We start from the raw sequence: 19223 nt of genomic DNA on the forward strand, positions 1-19223 counted from the left end.
CACTTGCATAATCTAAATCAGTTTGCAAACGGATAATTTAATGAAGTATATTTAAGGTTTCTCCCAGGGACTGATCTAGGTAAGTAGACTTCTAAACAAGACCTACTGTCTAAGGTCTGCACCTAATTCATATCTTAAAACAGTCCCAGGCCCTCCCCCATCTGTTTATTTTACCTGATCAAGAGTTCACATGAGTGTTTATCATCTCAAAACATTAAAAGCTCCTTCTGCGATAGATCCAGACTGAACGTGGCAGAGCCCTCCAATGGACCTATTCAGTTCAGTCTGCCTACACCTTGCCTAAGCATGAAAAAAAAATTAACATACAAAGACCGGACAGACACACACAAACAGAAAGGCGTACCTTATAGGCAATACTGTTGAGAACTTTCATAGCCAAGTCAGAGACGTCAGGATAGGGGTCGGCAGCTAGGTGCAGGAGTACTCTCCAAATCTGGGTATAAACGCTGTTGAAACTCACACCTAAAATAATAAAAAACAAAACAGAAAAGCCCCACAGCACGTGACGATCCATCAACACAAACTCTTTGATGTTATGTGACAAAATTCATTAGAACGCCGAACATCACAATGACATCTAAGAAAACATCAAGAGAAGAGCTCAGAAACACCCCATGCGGGCATTTTGTCTTCATTTTGTCTGTCTTTGTGAACTCTGCAAGGGCTTGCAAAATGAAAGTGGGAGAAAGCAAACCACATTAAAGACTCTCTAAATAAGCTTCAGTCAAGCTGCTCATTTTCTAGGTTCCTGAAGCAAATAATCTGGGAAGGCCAAATAGATCATGTCCTTGGATTTCCTAAGCTAAAATACTAAATGGTATAAAACCACAGTTACTGGCTTATACTTTTATTAAGGTTATTTGTATCACTGTTTTAGGCATTAATACTCAGCTTGAATGTTCAGGAGTTTATATAGTCTACGAGGTTTACCAAACATCCTAAATGTTAAAAATAAAGCTTTTGGACCTGTACCTTTGTGAAGCAGTACATCTAACTCATTCTTGCCTACTGACATTTGTATCAATTCCCCAGTTGCCAATTTGTTATTTAATGAGAATATCTGCTGTTTGGTATTTCAGCAGAAGGGACTGACAGATTCAAAGTACAAATCAAATTAATAAGCATCTGCAAGAACTGACACAATTCTGTGACCATTTTATTTTGCTGCTTTTAGGCAAATCTTTTAACTTGTTTTTCTTTTTTCTAACCCTCACAATGTCTAATAGTTGTAACACCGTTGTTTGGGAGCTGAGACATTTGGACAATATTAAAGTCATTGCACTAACAAAAAAAAGGAACTAAAATAGGGATTTCAGATGAGTCACAATCAATGCTAAATGACAGATCAAGCTGTTACTGCATTTCCTTTCGTGCTTCTGGAGGCATCTAAATATAAAGTGTTAAGTTAGGAAGAAAGGGTTCCTTGGTCAACAAGCAGCTTCTCACCTTCCATAGCTGTTAAACCTGATACTCAAACCAACAGAAAACAGATTTGGACAGTCCAGCTCTGAACTTTGGCTGAAGAAGGCAAGTAGCACACGGCAATAAGCTTCAGGAGTACGCACGCTGCACTTCATACGCTTGTCTGTGCTAGCCAAGGGAATCTTTCTTCTGCCAGAAAAATTCTCTAGCATGTGACAAAACATTCTGCAAAACGCGAAGGCAATAATCTAACTCCATCCTCTCATCTGACCTGCAAAGAAAAGGGTCTCTTACTCAGCCGATGTCCAAAGATTTTCCAAGTAGTGCCTGCTTGCAGAGTTTCTTGCAGAAATGTCACCAATATTTATGACAGTGCGACATGGACAGCGCTGCCCATGTGCTGGGGGCGACCTATGCAACAGACTCCTGCAGCTAATCCTAACCCTTCCAGGACAGGGAAGGATACAGAGCCTGACAAATACACAGCAGTGTTAAATCCACCCAGGAAAACCAAAGCCGGTAATGTGAGAAAGCCGTACTGCCAGATGGGGCAGAGCCCACGGGCACTGGTTGGCCGCATTTGGTTTGTGTCAGCCGAGGACAGAGCCCAGGGCCCACAGAATGCAGGAACACGTGAGCAAGACACGCACGAGTTGAGCGGAACCGAACGGTGCAGATCCAAGTTCAGGTTTTGGCTTTGGTCGTAACAGGCAAAACCCACTGCCTTTTTCAGAAGCTTAAATAACGGTTAAATAACGAAAATCTCCATACACAATAAAGTCAGACCAAGCTTGGAAGGAAGTTAGGCCACCCAGCAAAAGACGGTGACACAACGCTTGTCTGCCTTCTCCAGGCTTCTGACTAGGCTTTGCTTTCTGCAATTGCCACGTTCATCCTGGAAGCTCCTATTACCAGGGAAAGAAAAAGGGGAGGGGGAAGGATAAAGAACAAGAGAGGGGGAGAGACAAAGTGCTACAAGCTGCGGGAGGGAAAAAGCGCCCCAGCTCCCGAAGCAGCCAGCCAGGTAATGCTGCCTGAAGTCTGCTTGGAGCTCTAGCTCCTACATTTGGTCCTGCGCAGAAGTTCTGTCAGGACTGATGGTAAATCTGGATGGCTTGATTTCTTTTAAAGCCCTTGAAAGACAGTAAAAGGAAAGGGAGAGAAAAGGAGAGCGAGAGGGCACCCATCAGATTTTCCAGTGTTTCTCTGATAACCACCTCATTCATGACACAGTCATAAAGAAAAAACCCAATGACATTTTTTATACATCTAAGCATCATGAAAAAACAAATTTAAAACAGAACTGTGCCAGTGCAATTCCTCATTCACTCAGCAGCCTTTGAAAAGAACAGAGGGAATTTCTACAAAGGCATCTCAGGCTCAGAGCTGGTGCTCAAAGGGCCAGTCCCTTCTTCTGCCACCCACCCCCCTGCCCATGTTAGTGTTGTTCATTGCACTGATTCAATCGAGTGACACTTCTGACACAGCTCCTTGTAAAAACCTGAGCGCCAAGTCAGTGGGATAATGGAAGGCAGCAGAGGTGGCAGGCTGAACAGCAGCTTGATTTCATGTAATGGACTAAAATGCAAAAAATATCCCGAAGATGCAAACAAAGAGCTGAGCAAGGGGGATGGGGTGTTAATCTAAGCAGACAGCTCTGTAATTAGTCAGACTGATTCAAAGCCAGTTAAATGGACCTTGCAGTACAGATTTACATTTACAAAATGATTCCTCTCTACTAAGACTGTCAAAAATAAATTGCCTGCCTTTACTGACGACTTTGATTTTCTTTGCACTTGTATGACTCTTAGCTCAATTCATCAGCAAGCACCATGCAACGGCCCCGAGGAAGGGACCCAGCTGAGGTCCTGCAGCCAGGTCACTGAGCCCATGAAGGGCAGAACCACGCGGGATGCAAAAATAAATGCTAATGTTTTTATTTCTTCCTTTTGATTTGCCACGCTTCGACAGGGTTTCTTTCCCATCCCCTGTAAAAATTGCTGCAGTGGTTTGATCTCCAGAAGAAGGTGCAGTCCACTCCCCACCCCACACAGCAGCAAAACCTGACCAATAGCTGCCCCGGCACTGCTGCGCCTGGACCAGAGACAGCCCCTGCGCCTGCACATCCCGCGTGCCTGCGGGAAAGGCACGCGATGAAACACACAGCTGAAATACTTCAAACTGAACAGCACCCGAGGGCTGGGGTATCTGCCTCCCATCAACGCTACCCTCCCAGCTCTGTACGCGTGCACCCCACAAGTCCCTCCTCTCCCTGTGAGTGACATAGAAGGTCCGGTGAGAGCTACTCGGATGAAGAGAACACCTGAAATGCTGATCGCTCTCCAAACTCTGCTTTGACAAACGTGGACGGCAGCCTGCCCCTACAGAAACGGCAAATCAGCGTTTCTTGCACAGACCTGACAGTCTGCAAGCCGGCCTCTTTGCACAGGGCCACGCAAAGGGGTTCCTGCACAGCCCAGTCCCTGGGAGTGATTCAAACAAAGCACGAGCTTTCTAATGTTTCAGCAGAAACCAGAAGCAGCTCATTGGGAAAAAGTATGTTCCCTCAGAGCAGGTACTTCCCCTGGACCAGGGCTGTCATAGCCAACATGAAAGCAGCCCACCATGCCCAGCCTCTACATCAAGCTTCCATTCCCAAAACCCACTCGGATCCCTGCATTTTGCTGCTACGCAAGTTACTATTTATAAATTCTGCTGACTGACCGGTTACTCCTCATTATGTCTGTGCTTTTAAATATATTGCCTAGTGGCAGAGAAGAAGGCCCTACCTGCCACAACGCCCGCTCTCTTATTTGCTGCAGCTCACTGTCCATGTCTACCTACATCTCTTGCTCTCCTCATCCTCACTGCAGTAATCTCCTGCTGTGTTACTTCAAGGCAGCTCTTCAGGATGGATCCTGTGACATGGCTAATAGTTTTCTGCCTCCAGCCTCTCCTGCTGGAAAAGGGAACTGTTCCCCAGCATTTCATCGTTCCAAGATTTACTTTCTTCCTCCTTTGATCATTCTGTAACATAATCTTTCCAGTAATGCTCTCTGTAGGACAAAGACTTTAATCATGCAGTTTGGAGATGAATAATCAGCCCCAAGGTATGCAAAACACCCATCTTGATTCCTTCCCTTTTCCTATCTTGAAACTAAACTAAAAGTTTCCAGGACACCAAGATTAATGACTAGTTGTATGGAAAAAGCAGGAAGGCTTAGCTTCCCATCCAAACTGATGTCTGTGTTGACACCAAAACCTGCATCTTGCCAGCTTGAAAACATGGGCCAGAAATAAATGTCTCTTCTGGTAACAGGACTGCCTGGCCAAGGACCAGCCTGCCCGGAAAGAGCATACCTAGAGTCAAAGTACACGTTGCATTTGGTGAGGGCACTACATGGGGGCACGTGGCCGATAGCTGGCTAAGAAGCTGTTTGTAAAATGGCACAAGAAGGAATGGAGAGGTTTTCCTCAAGTTTATGGGAAGGAGTACATTGTACGATGCTGCAGTGTCAGTAAAGTAGATAGAATAATCCCTCTAGTACCAAGTTCCTAAAATTGCAAGAGAGGAAGAAAGCCCTGAACATCAGTGAATCAACCTAGGGAATGCACAGTATAGAACACAGGATTAAACTGTGGTTGAAAATTTCTACTTTTGTTATTACAGACTAGATTTCTGCCTTGGTTTGAGTCTACCCATGTGCTCAAAGCATCCTTTTTACTGCTCTGCCTGTCTCAAACCCTTGGCAGAGTCACTATTGCACAGCCAAATCACCATTACTTCTCCCAGAAGACAGAGCAAAACATTTCTTCAGTCAAGACAAGTCTACCACCCAGGTGGACTCCTCCCCAAGTTACCCCACTCTTGCTAGCTGCATAGCAGTATTTTATTGCACACTAAAGCTTCAAAGAAAGGGGTTAACCTGAGCTCAGGCTGGCTGTGCGGCAGCTGCAGCACGACTGAGGGTGGCTGGAGCTGATGGCATTTTGAAAACTCTTCCCTCGGGGAGCAGGAGAGAGCAGGCTGGAAGATGGTGATCCTTCAGCAGAAATGAAAAAAGCCTGGCTTTCAGCAGGCAAATGCTGAAGGTAATGGGATTCTGTGTGAGTTATGAATTTTAAACACTTCTATAAGCTCTGTCATTTCCAGCTGGATATGAGCTCTTCTGATTGAATAGGAATGAGGGAGGCTTTGGAGAACTGCTCTTTTTGTTTTCCTAGGACTCCCTCACTCATCTCTAGATTTTTTTCCAACTGTGCTGAAAAGCTCTTGTGAGACACGCGCAAGCCATCGAGCAGACGCCAGTGTGCACCAGTGGAAATGAGAAAACTCAAGTTCTAGCTTAAGACAGAGGGAAATTTCCTAACAATCCTGTCATGCTTTAGAAGACTCAATTTCATTACCTACAAAAGCAAATTAATTGATCAAGTTTCTAATGAACACCTGATTTTAAACTGCCACAGGGGAATTACAACCCTGGAATCTTTCAACTCATGAGAGCCAAATCACCATTACTTCTTCCTGAAAACTGAGTAGAGCAAAACGCTTCTTCAGTCAAGGCAAGTCTATCACTCAGGTGGACTCCTCTCTGAGTTACACCACTCTCTTTTCACTCATTTTTGAAAGCTAGAAAAATATGGGCACATTTACTGATTACAAAGAAAATGAGACACCAGCATTTCTCTGCTGCGTGCTGCCTTCCCCGCTCCCTGGAAGGCGGCCATTGCAAAGCCAGGTCCTTCTCGTGTTGTGTCACCATCCCAACACGGTTTGGACTGTTCGAAAAACTGCAGCTAGTTTAAAGCAATGCTGTTGTAGTAGTCAGATACAACTGGGAAGATTACTTGAAAAACAACTAAGTTTAACTAGCTTAATATAAACATTCCGGTTTTGTTCTATAAAAGAAATGCAAATAATCCATCACACATGAATCAGCCACGCGCTGCATAAATACAAGTAAAATTCCCCTTCTACTGTGCTATAGCATTTTGCTCTGCAAAGTTCTGTACGTTTCCCAGAGAGTGCAACACCAGGAGAGAAAGGCACAGCTGAGTGGTGTTAAGAAGTTCAGTGCTGTTAGTGTTCTTAGAGCTGCTTATCTGTGAGGAAATAATGGAGAGGGGACTGGAGGCGGCAGGATCAGCCATGGAACTTTTTGCACAAAAGCAGATTTCTGTGAAGCAGTCTTTTTGCTTTTAAGACACAGCCTGGGATTTCTTCATTTTAAAGTCTTGTTTTAATAATGTACATATAAACCTGCGCAGGAAATTAGCCAGCGAAGGCTTCCTTGGATGAGTAACACACTGAAGTGGCTGCGCTGTATAGAAATGCAACCCACATAAAAACAGTGATTGGAAGCAGTTAGTGCTGGTCTGCCCAGCTGCTGTGTCCATGGGACAGGGGGTCCTCGCTTTCATTCTCTAGCCAATGAAACCACAGTGGAAGTGAAATTCCTGTATATGTGGCATTTTTGTCCTTAAATTCGTAACAGGACTGTCATCCATCGCAGTGAAGCTTACAGCTGGAGCCAGCAGCTCTCACTTCCAGTCCCTCCATCAGAGCAGGACTGACCGCTCTGCAGGTAGCCTAACTAAGAGCAGCACTTCTACTGTTAGGAGAAATTTTGTTGGAGTTAAGACCTAGCAGGAGCCAAGATACAAACTTTCCACAAAAGCATGTGAAGCAAGGAAAGGAAGGGTAGGGGAGTCTTTACTCACCTATTAGTGAATTCAGAGAAGAGTAAGAGCTGACTCGTCTCATCTTGTCAATAGTCTCAAATGACAGGATATACTCTTCATTCTCAGGGCTGCCCAAGGTGCTGCTGGCGCTGCTGCTGGTGCTGAGATTCCCAGGAGAAAATGCAACAGAGCTTCCAGCTGCCAAGAGAAAAGAGGGCAGAGGCTGAAACAAGAACTGGTGAGAGAACAATTTTTACCCAGGCATAACAGCCCTATTCTAAGTCCTGCAACACAAAGATTAGGCAAATCCACAACATCCCCTTTTAAATACTGAATGTTTAAATACAGAGTAAACATCAAGGAGTCAGAAAAGATTCAGTTAAAAAAATCCATGTACGTCAGGAAGTTGGAAGGCACCTTTTTGGTCCCCAAACACTCAGAAAAATCAATACAAATGACCAGAAAATTGAAATTAATTACAAAGGGCCTTCTCATCTAAGCCCTTGGAGCTGGCCACTGGATAATCTGGGCTAAAGTGCTAGTTTCAGCTCATGTTGCCTTGCACGTGGTATTTCCCGGCTTGCATGAGGGGAAGGGGGGAAGAAGAGGCAAAGAAAGATGAAAGAATTTTGAGATCTCTTACATTCTTCATTCAGGCTGAGGTTCTGCAGGGACTTGTTCAAGTTCCTAGCTGTGGTAACTGCTCGGATGTTCCCGTAAGAGCTGACAGACCGCAGCCTCGGTGTACATGGACCATCTCGCACCGGTGTCAAACTCCCACCCTCTGCAGGTGCAAAATTAAGCAATTCTAGATGTAACCAAAGCAGTTAAAGCCTTTTGGTTATTTCACAGCAAATATGCAACTAAACCACGTACCAACACGAAGAGAATTTAGTCATTGCCTGTTAGGCTAAAACAGAATGAGGTACGACAAAGGGCCCTCCATACATCATCAGCAAGGACCATGTGTCTCTGCTGTTTAGGCTGTGATTTTGTTACATCCAATAAAACTGGGTGAGCTGAGCCTTGCCAGTGCCTGCAGACTACCCAGGGAGGCATGATGAATCTTCTCTCCAAGGTCGATGCTGGGCCATGTCCGGACACTGTGCTAGGGCACGCTGCTACAGCAGACACCATTTAGTAGGCAGCATTTGCAGGCTTCTGTCTACTTCTGCTCATTAAAAATCAAATACATTTTTCTCATTATAAAGAGTCATGACAATTCTGGTTTCCTGATCAAATTTCAGGTCTAGTTTCAATTCATATTTCACCCATAACCTGGACACAATTTTTAAAAGTTTCTTATTTTCATTCCTTAGTACACACACTGTACCATAGCTATTTGATTTCACTACAGAGGTGGCTGCCTTATGGTGGTGGGACCAATGCTTCCACTGCACCCTACTGAAAAATACTTCAAAAATCTTTTGGTAAGGAAAAGCACTATTCCAAACTGCATGAAATGTTTATTTCCTGCAGCAAAAAGGACAAATGGGGAGAAGCTTGTTTTCCAATATGGTTTAGTTATTCAGACAATAGGGAGATTAAACTGCTCGTTGCAGAGACAGCACATGGCCTTGGCTCCACGCTTCTGTTGCAACAGTTCTGTTATCCTTCAAGATTTCCAGTGTACTTTGACTCCAAAGAAAACGCAAGGTTAGCAACAATTTCACTAGGATTTTTCATTCCTCACATAAAGCAACAGACACAACAAAAGGGATGAGACCACAGGCACAAAGCATGAAGTGCACCACTGCGTCTTGCCAAGTCCAGAGCACGGGCAGTTCACTGCTCTGTGGTTGAGGCTTCCACTATGTCAACACGACACAGAAGGCTCAGGTATAATTTAAGGGGGGAAAGTCTTGCAAGCCTGTGTACTGCCTTGACAGATACACTTCCATCTTGACCTGAAGGGGATCCCTTTGGATCTCACAGGGTGTTCAGTCTCTACGCCTTGCTGGTGAGCTATAGCTGCTTTAGATGGAGACTCAGCGGAGGATGCACTTTCTCATGAGAAAATATTACAGCACTAAACAGACATCAGAGGCACCCACCATGCCACTCAACTTTGTAGCCACAGTGCCGTTTGATAAATCACCACCAGCAAGAATTTCATCGTGTTAGGCAAACTCCTTAAATAAAAGCTCCCAAGAGCTTTCAGGCTATACATTTCCTGCCCACACAAACACTCACCTGTGGCTGCTGGAGAAGGGAGAGGGTAATTCTTCTCTTCTTCCATGAACTGCAAGGCAACGGTGCAGAAATTGCTCTCGTACTGGACCACCAGGTGACTTAAAGCCACCACCAGCTCCTACGGAAAGAGCAGAAGAAACAGGGGTTTCATGGTTACCTAGGTCAGAAACAGCAGACCAAAGGGAAACACAGAACACTACGTCATTACTGTTGGTATTACTGGGTGGCCATCCAGACTAGCGACTCTCCCTTCACTCCACAGGGCTGAACTGAAGAAAGCCAGAGCACGCTGCTTCAAGTCTGATTCCTCGCAAGTCTTTTAGACCTGAACAGGCTCCCACTACTCTGATGCTGCCCAGCGCTGCCAAACTGGCGCAGTATGGCAGAAAGTACCGAACTGGTGACTGGCACCCACCTCCCTCCACTCCTGCGCACGCGCAGCCTGGCCCACGAGCAGGTCTCTCAGAGCAGCGACGAGCTGTGCCGAGGGTCTGTGCCCTCAGCCCCCGTGGCACAGCCTGGCCCTCTGCCTCAGTGCACACACGTGCATGGAGCAGAGCTCTCGCCCTGCAGCCTGTCCTACATCTGCTCTGAGCTGAAGGAAACAGAACCTGGTGAGAGGCGCCTGGGGACATGGCTCAGCTCTTCCCTGCACAGCTCCGGTGCCCGGACCCTACGCTGAACCGCACCGTCTCATACTAACCCGCAGCGTCAGCAGCCAACGTGAGCACGGTGCTGCCCACCCAGCAGAGACCACCCGCCCGTTCATTCTCACAGCTGCAGCTGAGAACCTGAACAACCGAGGTGGGGCAGGGAGGGCAGAGAAGATGAAGTTCAGACCCTCAATTAGGTACCACTTGCTAGGCACTTGGAAACGGCAAACAGGAGAGGTGGAGAGCTGGCTTTGGTTGCTGTTGTCTGTTCAGTGAACTAATCTTCAAGAGAGATTCATGAATCTCTAAGAGCATACAGTGTGACATGCAGCTCTCTCTTGAATTAAACTGATTAAATGCTGGAACAAGACAACAGAAATTAATCCTCACAATGCTGGTGACAACTGTCAGGGTGTTGATGTTCCAGTTAAGTAAACACCAGCATTAGAACACCTAAGTGCACCCATCAAGAACAATCCAGAACATCAAAAACTATTTATTGTACTATTGATGTACAATGGTGCATCAGAAACTGTAAATCTCCAAAACCTGGAGAATTACTTTGAAACAGTCTGTCATTTGTCACTGTGGTTTCTAAAAGCAGCAAGATCTTTTCACTGAACAGAGCTCATGTTCTCTCCACAGCACTCTTACTCCCTCTCCTCTTCCTCCCCACTAGGACTGCCACATACTCCCACGTTTCTAGCAACACATTACTATTTCATTTAAAACCTGAGATCCTGTAATGTAAAATATTGCAATCAAAACAGTAATCAACAGAAGAGCATTAGCAGAAGAGTAGCCCAGCAAGAATTCTCAATGTTTTGTGCACCTGAAAAAGACTTTAATGTAATTCCTCTCCTACTTATCCCTGTCTTCACATTCTCTTTAAATTAAAGAACCAGGATACAAAAATTCCCACAACCCCCTGAGATTGTTACTCCTATCTCAGTCATTTGCTTAGTGGAATACATGAGCTAAACCAGAGATCCACTGTTAAACAGCAGAAACATTTTGATCTGAACAACAGTCCTGTCAGCACCTGGATACCGTGACATACTACACTCATACAATACTCCTGGCAGTAGGCTCCTTATATTGCCGAGTAAATTAAGTGTTGGAACACATGCATTGAAAAAAAGGGCAAGTGGATAAACCAGCATCCCAGAATGCCACTGCATGTGACCAGCCTGAGCATGCAGCGCACGGCTCAGCACCGAGCCTTCAGCTGCAGCAGTAGGCTGCTATTTTCACCGGTGTCGCCGTTTGCATGTTTTTCTTCTCAGCAGGAACTGAAGTTAAAAGACTTCACAAGGAAACAGATACTTCCAAATGAGTCAAATTCATTGAAAAGTCTATTAAATAATGCACGCTCCGATTAGGCATAGCACAGAGCTCACTGGCATGAATCTGCCACACTTCTGTGCTGCCAGCCGTTCCGTACCTTCCTCACCATGGGGCTGCCATCATTGATGAGCTGGGCCAACATCATAGCTACATTGTGATCGATGGTGGTGGAGTGATCAGTCCGTTCAGCAGAGTTGCCCACAAATGTTCCCAGTGCAAAGACTGCAGCACAGCGAACCTGTGAGACACAAACATTCATTATTATTTTCCTCTTGTTGCCAGTGGGATTTTTTTATCCCCACGAATTGCATCTCTGGAAACCTGGACTACCGTGTCAGGTAAACAGTAAGGGTTAAAGGGAAGCCCATGGAGAGTAAAAACCAAAACAGATTCAACAAAGCACTGAGTTTTAAGTATTCACAGATGCAGGAGTATATTTAATTTCCCAGAACACTCAGTGACCTTCCCATGGGTGATTTTTCCAGTTGATGTTGCCTAGAATATTAATTAACAGGAATAAGGTACACAGGGAGTTACTGTTGGGATGTGAATCTCTTTAATAAAGACTGTTGAACTACAGTCTTTGGGTAAGGGCTTACAGAAAGGTAGAAGATGATGGAAAAAAAGAAAAGGAGAAAAGACAGCAGCCCAAATCAGGGTAAACTTTGCCAGATCACACAAAGAGCAGAGGGATCAGATGGCTTAGTAACCTTACAGCTTGCCTTGGCAGAGAATGCAAACAGTGGGGATACGGTGCAATTGGTGACTGCAGGATGCGCTTCACAAAGTAGGAATGCTCACTTGGGCTTCCCAGCGAGAGGTGCGGGCGTGCCGCAAGGGCAGCCCAGGCAAACCCTGCTTATAAAACGGGGAAAGATGGGGCCAGAGAAAGGAGGTGGAGGATGCATGACAGAGAGGCTGAATGTAAAGGGGAGTCTAATCTTTAAGCACTGCATGTTAGCAATGGTGTTTATCTCCAGGCTTACTTCTCCCACGTGATGTAATTTCACTGGGGTCTGACAGGCTCTGTCAATCACAGCCAGGTTCTGTACAAGAACCACTTCTGTCTTGGAGAGTTTGTCACAAAGGTAAAACACATTCAATTTAAGATGTATTTTCACACCTACCAGGAAGAGAATGGCTTTCATACTTGGTCAAAAAGAGCAGAGCATTTTTTGCAACACACAGTCAGTTTTGAGACCACATTTTTAACAAGCTTCTGATATGGAAGCAAGCAAAAAAACGTGGTGTCTCCTAACTCCAGTGCCAAGATTCCAGGGCTTCAAGCTGTATGAACTCCCCCTGCATTTCTTTGGTTACTCCTCTTGCAGGGCACGTATGATTTACATCACCTTGAAGCACAAGCGCTAAGATCTTTCTCTGAACCAGACACAATCGCAAAGCTCTTGACGGCCCTGGCTTTGTGAGTATTTCTATAGCCCTCTGCCAGAACACCGACAATTCAACTGGCATTGACTTAAAAAGTTGGATTTTTACCTCTGGGATTGGATCCGAGAGGAGACTATAGAGCTTTTCATGAGCACTGTCTCTCACACCACACCACCTGGCTGAGTCAAAGTTCTGCCAAATACGTCCTAAACAAATGGCCACCCACTGACGCAGAAGAGGATGTGGATCATTTAACTGCTCCAAGCAAATAGCAATCAGGTTTCCTTGAAGGCAGGCTTCCTGAAACACAAATCAATGCAATTTATTTTGGATGACGGCTTCCCGCCTCATCATCAGAAAAGAGAATTATTTCTCAAATAGACAGGAAATCAAGAGAAAATTATTCGGTGGTTATACACTGATTTTGTTACAAAATATTGTTTGGAAGCAGTGCGAAGGGAAGGTCAACTACACACCACTACAGCTAAGTAGCTGAGCATTAGAAATGCTTTCTGTAATGCATAAAGCCTATTTCTTCCTCATTGGAAATATTCCTTGCACCTGTCAGAGCCCCAAGGTTTATGGCTCATTCCATATATCCTTCCCAAGAACTTTATCACAGCCATCAAGTTTCCACTTGACAGGAACTAGGCACTATTTCTGTAGTAGTACGTCAGTGCGCTGCCTGGGGGGCAGCTGGTGAGTGACTTGTGTCCTGAACCTCCACTTCCAGCTGCCAGGTACATAATGTGTTTGTTACACCTCCGGGTCAATTTTTCTTCTAATCCACACAAAAATAACGTAAAGCAATCTTCTGTTTCCCAGTTCAGGGTTGTGCTTTAACGCAAGCCAGGACACTTTGATCATAGTGAAGGCACAACGCAGAGCAGAGGTAGGAGAGAATGAAAGGAAAAAGGATGCTGGGGCTCACCTGTCCAGTGTTGTAGTTGTTAACAATTACAGCCAGGATAAAAGCCGTCATTGTCCTGTGTTCAGCCTTAAAACAATATACAACCAAATTGTTATCTAGAAAACAGGTCAGAGAACAACTCTATCGCATGCTTTCTGAAACATGAGATTATTCTAAGTGCAGTCTGTATCATGTTGAAAGAACAAGAGAGGGGAAAGCAAGATAGAATTTTCTCGTCATCCAGTCCTGTCACTACTTACACCTGAGACACCTCATCAGACTGCCAATATGATCCTCCCCACCAACCTCCGTATATTGCCCTGGAGGAGGCACACAAATACCTATTACAGGAAACCACAAAACATTTTTGAAGAGGGAATTATGAAGTTACAGTGCAATTAGACTGCCTCTGCACCCAGCCCCCAGGAGCTTGCAGCTCCCATCGTCACCACTGAGTAATCTGCACTTATATAACTTTAAACAAGTTTCCAAATTTTTGTTTGGTTTGGCTGTATCACGTAACGGGGCAGAAGCATTTCTGATGCCCCTGGTCAATGACTCTCTGCAGCAGAGCAGCGGGTGCCACAGGAGACGGAGGCGGGAGGCAGTCCTACGTTACCACCAGCTGCACCAGAACAGCAACAGAGAAGCTAAGGCAAGCTAAGCAAATGCTATAAGACTGAATAAAGATGACTTGTCCTTACTGGCATATAAGGATCTGCCAGAACTGAAAGGAAATACTTGTGACCGTTGTCCTTCACAAGGTCAGCTTGGCAGGACTGAAAAAGAGACAAAGAAAAACACAATGAGTACTGTTACATAAAAAGATTTTTTTCCTCCAATGATGTATGAATATTTCATGTCTTAATCATTTTTCTCAACTCTCATTTTCATTTGAGAAGCAAAATAAAGCGCCAGCCCTCCATTGGGCCGCTACCAGACATCCACCCCTGCAGGAGAAGTGGGGTCTGAAGCAAGGAGGCCCCTGCCACCCTCCTGCTTAGGAGAAGAGTTAAACTGACATTGCTCTGTCCCACATTAAACCTTCATCAGTGTTTGTGAGCCACCAAAAGCAAAACCAAGGAGGAATCAAATTTTTTTGTTGGTTTTTGGGTGTTGTTTGTTGGGGGGTTTTCACACTTAACAGAGCAAAAATTATTTAAGATTACATCTTCTGAAAGCCCCTAGTACTTGATTTCCAATCCCACATCAAGAATTAGCTCACCATAGATCAGGTCTGCTGGTAATTGCTGTTCCCCATCTTCTAGTTGTACAGTGAGGTATCTGTCTAACTAGGGTCAAATCTGGAACGTTCCTCCTCAGGCAGGGAGTACGTGCCCCGACTGTTCCCTCCAGGGAACCTGAGGGTCACACAGCAGCTACCAAAAGCTGCATGCTCACATGCTCCTGCCTGCCCAGCCTGTGGCACGGGCTGCTGCAGATGCTCCTGGGGGTCCTTCCTCTTCCCCCGACTGCCCACCCTGTCTTACCCTCGGGACTCCAGATTTCAACTCACGTACACAAACAAGACTAATCGCTGTGTTACTTGGTCAAGGGCTACCGCGTATTAAATCGGTACAACTGTAGCATGTAGTAGCACAGCCTCCTGCTACATACAATCAGAAACCACAGAGCAACTCCACTGTCTTTAAAAGCCTGTAAGGAGAATAATGCAGGTTTTCCTGGGGTAGTAGCAGCAGTGAAACACATGGTGTGCACCATGATTTTGCTAACATACCAACTCCGGCTTCAAGCAGCCATATTAGGGACAAATCAGAAGAATACATACTACGAAAGTGAAAATTTTTTAGGGAGGAAATACTGACTTAGCAATGTTTCCCCTGTTGACTGTTATTCTATTCTATGCTTCATGCCAGAGACAGAATCATGTATTTTTTATCAGGCGTAGAAGGTGAAGGAGGGAACTAATTGTTGAAAGGAGAGGGGATGGCAAGAGAGTTGCAACAGAATATTTTATTGCTGACAGAGGTAAAGATGCTGGGTTTGGCAGACCAAAGAGCAGAGGGATGCCAAGCTGCAGCTACGAGAGGCTTTCCTGACTTCTGTGTAATGCTGCACAAAACCCCAGGCTTCCTTCTTTCCCCTCTCTTCATTCTCAACGTGAATACTTTCTGTTCCTTACAAAACCAATCTCTTCACTGTGTAGGCAGACACCAACAAAGAGAAGCTGCTCATCCTCACACCGCATTTATTGTGCTGCCACTGTTACCCAAATACCTGAGGCTCGAGGGAGGGAGGCAACTTCTACCACACCAGCACACTTGCTCAAACCCTCCCTGCTCAGATCCTGTGAACAATATGGAAATCCAGCATCAGCAACGCCTCCTCCTCCCCAAGGAATAAGCAGCTATACTTGTGAATAATAATACAACATGACCAAATCAAGCTGCAGGTTTGTTGTGAAGCTTCAGAACTTATATAAAATGTGAAGTTCCTAGTGCTGGGGAAGGACTAGAGCACAGATCTCCTCTTTCTCTTTAACATAATATATGGGCTATGTAACTTAGCCCTAAAAATCTCATGAGTTCCTGGAAAACAGCAGCACTGCCACAGCTCAGGGGAGTCCTGGGTGACCATGGCGGTCAGTGAGCTCTCGCCCCCCACGTGAGTGCTTTCACAAAATTATCCTCAGGGAACACTTTACTTGAACATCTGTATTAATGATAAAATGAGAAATGGTAGTCACAATCCTGCTAACAAAGGGCACATCTGGAAAGTAAGCATCCTGTTTATATCACTCCATTCCTTTAAAAAGTTCGAGAAATGTTTGCCTTCTATTGCTTTCAGCCAATTCTCTGGAGTAGCAAGATCCTTTTTTTTTTGCTGTCCCACTTTAGTAATATTCACATTTCAATACTGTTTAATGTGCAGGGTTTTTTTTGTCTTGCTTAAATTCCTGAATATAATCCTTGCTATGAGGGGTGTGTGGATTTTTTCTTCCCTTTAAATTCAAGTATTTAAGATAAAGAAGATGCTGTTTACCAAACATTATCAATGTAGCACGTAGGGAATTCTTGACCTAAACTGTATTTGCAAGCATTGCAGCCATCTCCATGTGGCAGCACACATGACTATTTCTAGACCAACCTATATCTGGCAGATACCTACAGCAGGCAGCCTTGAACCATCACTTGCTATGTAGCTCTGCAGGTGGATTGCCTAGAAATACTCCAGCTGGCTTCAGGCAGAGATGACTAGAGTCCTCAACGAATATCCTATGAAAAATCATCTGATTATACACAGAATTAAAGCAGATTAATCTAAATATGCCAGTGTTTATTAGAGGCACCTATAGATCACATATAAACAATTCTGTCTGAGGTGCAATGTTTCTGTAATACTGTGGTTTTATCCTGCAATTTTTATAACAAAACACAATTCTTCACAGCATACCATGCTTACTGAAGGTATCGTCTGAACGGACACATGGCATGCTACGCTGCTGCCTCACATTGGAACACCTTCCTTCTGTCTCCCTGCCCAAAGGGAGGCAGGGACCAGAACAGAAGCATTATCTTCACAGGATGTTCTGCTCTCCAGGGCGCTAGCAAGTCTTACATAACTAGTTCTCAGTCACATCCAAATGCAAAGAGGAATGAGCAATCAGCTGAACTCTAATGCTAATCAAAGTAATTTCATCAGCTACAGCCTCCTGAAACCGAATAAAATACACATACAGTGGACAGCACATGAAGGAGGGAGGCAGCACTGTACAATTATTGCGAGGATGAAGATCATCTGGCAGAATGTTTGAAAATAAACATGCTCTCACCTGCTAGGGCCACGGCTTCTGCCTGGGCGACAGAGGCAGCACCCACTCAGACCAGAGCTGAGCCAGGTAGGTGCCCTAGCACAGGCAGAGCCACACACCCGCCCCACGGGCAGCACGAACGCTACAGAGATTCCACGCAGCCTCACAATTAATTACTGCGTCTACCCTTCACTCAGCATCTGCCTGCCTGCCTGCCCACAGAGTATGCCCCTGCAGTTGTCATCCCGCTCAGAGCCTTGTAAAAGGCCACCTCGGAGAAAGCGCCGCCGCCGCACAGCAAGGCGTGCTCTCCACAGCTCAGCTCAAACCACCGCACCGCTGCATCAACTAAACGCTAAAAGACCATCTCTTGTCCTGGAGTATGCAGATAGCGGTCTTGTGAATTGTTTAGACACATTTACCTGGAAATGCAGAGGGTCGGGGAAGTGGAGCAGGCTGTAGCGTTAAAGAGAACTTGGAACCCACGCCACATTCACGCTGTAGTAATAGTTTTTGTTAAACTTTGTTTGAAACTCCATTTGTTTCAAACATACATGGCCAAACTTTGCGCCAGCAGAGGGGGGAAAGGACATATCTGTACTGGTATTTAGTATGTTACAAGAAAGTATTACTTTAGCTTCTGATATGATGACATGTTTGTTCCCTTTATGGTGTGACAACTCGAGCTACTGCCTGTCCCCTCCCTCAGCATCATTCACTGTGCTTTCCTGCTGAGGCTGCTCTCTCCTCCCTCCTCATGTGCACCACCTGGTTTTGGAGCCAGTGAGTGAAACAGCAGAAAGAAATCAAACCACAAAATTTAAAAGACACTTTTTTCTGTTGTTTTGTTGTAAAGCACAGCCTAACAAATGAGTGAGACAACAGAGCATGGGAGGGAGCAATACAACGGTGGCAGGAGCAGGTATGGTGCAAGGAGCCCACCCAGACTGGTGGACAGAGTGAAGGATGGCATGACACTCCCTGTAAATTATACATGAGCCTACTCTGAAATGTACCCGGGGCTGAAGCATCAGCCATAGAGAGGCATGCATCAAAAATAAGCTTTTCAAGAGTAGCTTTAAGATGAATAGTTTTCATTTTCTTTGCTTTCCAAAATCCTCTTAGGATGTTAATGAAAATATATTTATAAAACTAAACCTGACAATACTAGACCAACAGTGGGGGAAAATTCCAACAAATTCAGTATTATTCTCCATACTGAAATGGAAGAGATAAAGCAAAAATAAACACCCAAATAGACAAGATCCAACTTCTACAAGCAGTTCAAACAATTTCGTATTGGCGTATAATCGTACCTGCGATTAACTGTGCATACCACTCCTAATAATTTTATTTTGCTCAACTAATTGCACCCACAAAACCACAGAGTCGTATATATGACTACACAAATTTATCTGCAATTACTTACCTGCTTAATTATTTATTTTAACCCTCACAAACTATAGCTTTGGCTAAGGGCATCTTTAAAAACCAGGGCCCAGTTTCAAAACCTTATCTCAGAAGGTGCCAAACTACTGTAGAGAATCACGGACCCACGATGGGAATAACCTGTCCTTTGTGGGGTTTAATACTTCTGTGCCAACCATCTGCAGTGCATCAGTGCATGTGTTAGGCTCGGAGTAGGATGTATAAGTTAAAGCCACCAAAACCTACTTTAAATTTATTTCTAGAAAAATTCTGTGTCTGAAGATTACCCACAGCCTGGTTTGACAACGGATGGGAACGGTCTTGGACAAACCCAGTTTGATCACAATCTAAAGCGAACAAGTTGAGGGTGAGTACGAGTGTGTGCAAGCATGCTCTCACCTGGAAG

At 44.9% G+C, this 19223-nt stretch overlaps 1 protein-coding gene across 4 annotated transcripts in view; it reads right to left on the reverse strand.

The window, feature by feature from the left end:
* The window catches only part of RPTOR (regulatory associated protein of MTOR complex 1), a 159271-nt gene that overhangs the window by 43489 nt on the left and 96559 nt on the right, over positions 1 to 19223 (reverse strand). For all 4 annotated transcript variants that reach the window (XM_055696299.1, XM_055696290.1, XM_055696314.1 and 1 more), the window contains 8 exons: positions 14322 to 14396; positions 13639 to 13704; positions 12816 to 13007; positions 11416 to 11556; positions 9319 to 9436; positions 7769 to 7909; positions 7165 to 7323; positions 365 to 483 (listed from right to left, as the gene is read on the reverse strand). In XM_055696299.1, the coding sequence (XP_055552274.1) occupies positions 365 to 483; positions 7165 to 7323; positions 7769 to 7909; positions 9319 to 9436; positions 11416 to 11556; positions 12816 to 13007; positions 13639 to 13704; positions 14322 to 14396 (1011 nt within the window). The remainder of the gene's footprint in view (positions 1 to 364; positions 484 to 7164; positions 7324 to 7768; positions 7910 to 9318; positions 9437 to 11415; positions 11557 to 12815; positions 13008 to 13638; positions 13705 to 14321; positions 14397 to 19223) is intronic.

The sequence above is a fragment of the Falco cherrug genome, chromosome 1 (genome assembly GCF_023634085.1).
Source record: "Falco cherrug isolate bFalChe1 chromosome 1, bFalChe1.pri, whole genome shotgun sequence".
In the NCBI taxonomy this organism is placed as follows: Eukaryota; Metazoa; Chordata; class Aves; order Falconiformes; family Falconidae; genus Falco; species Falco cherrug.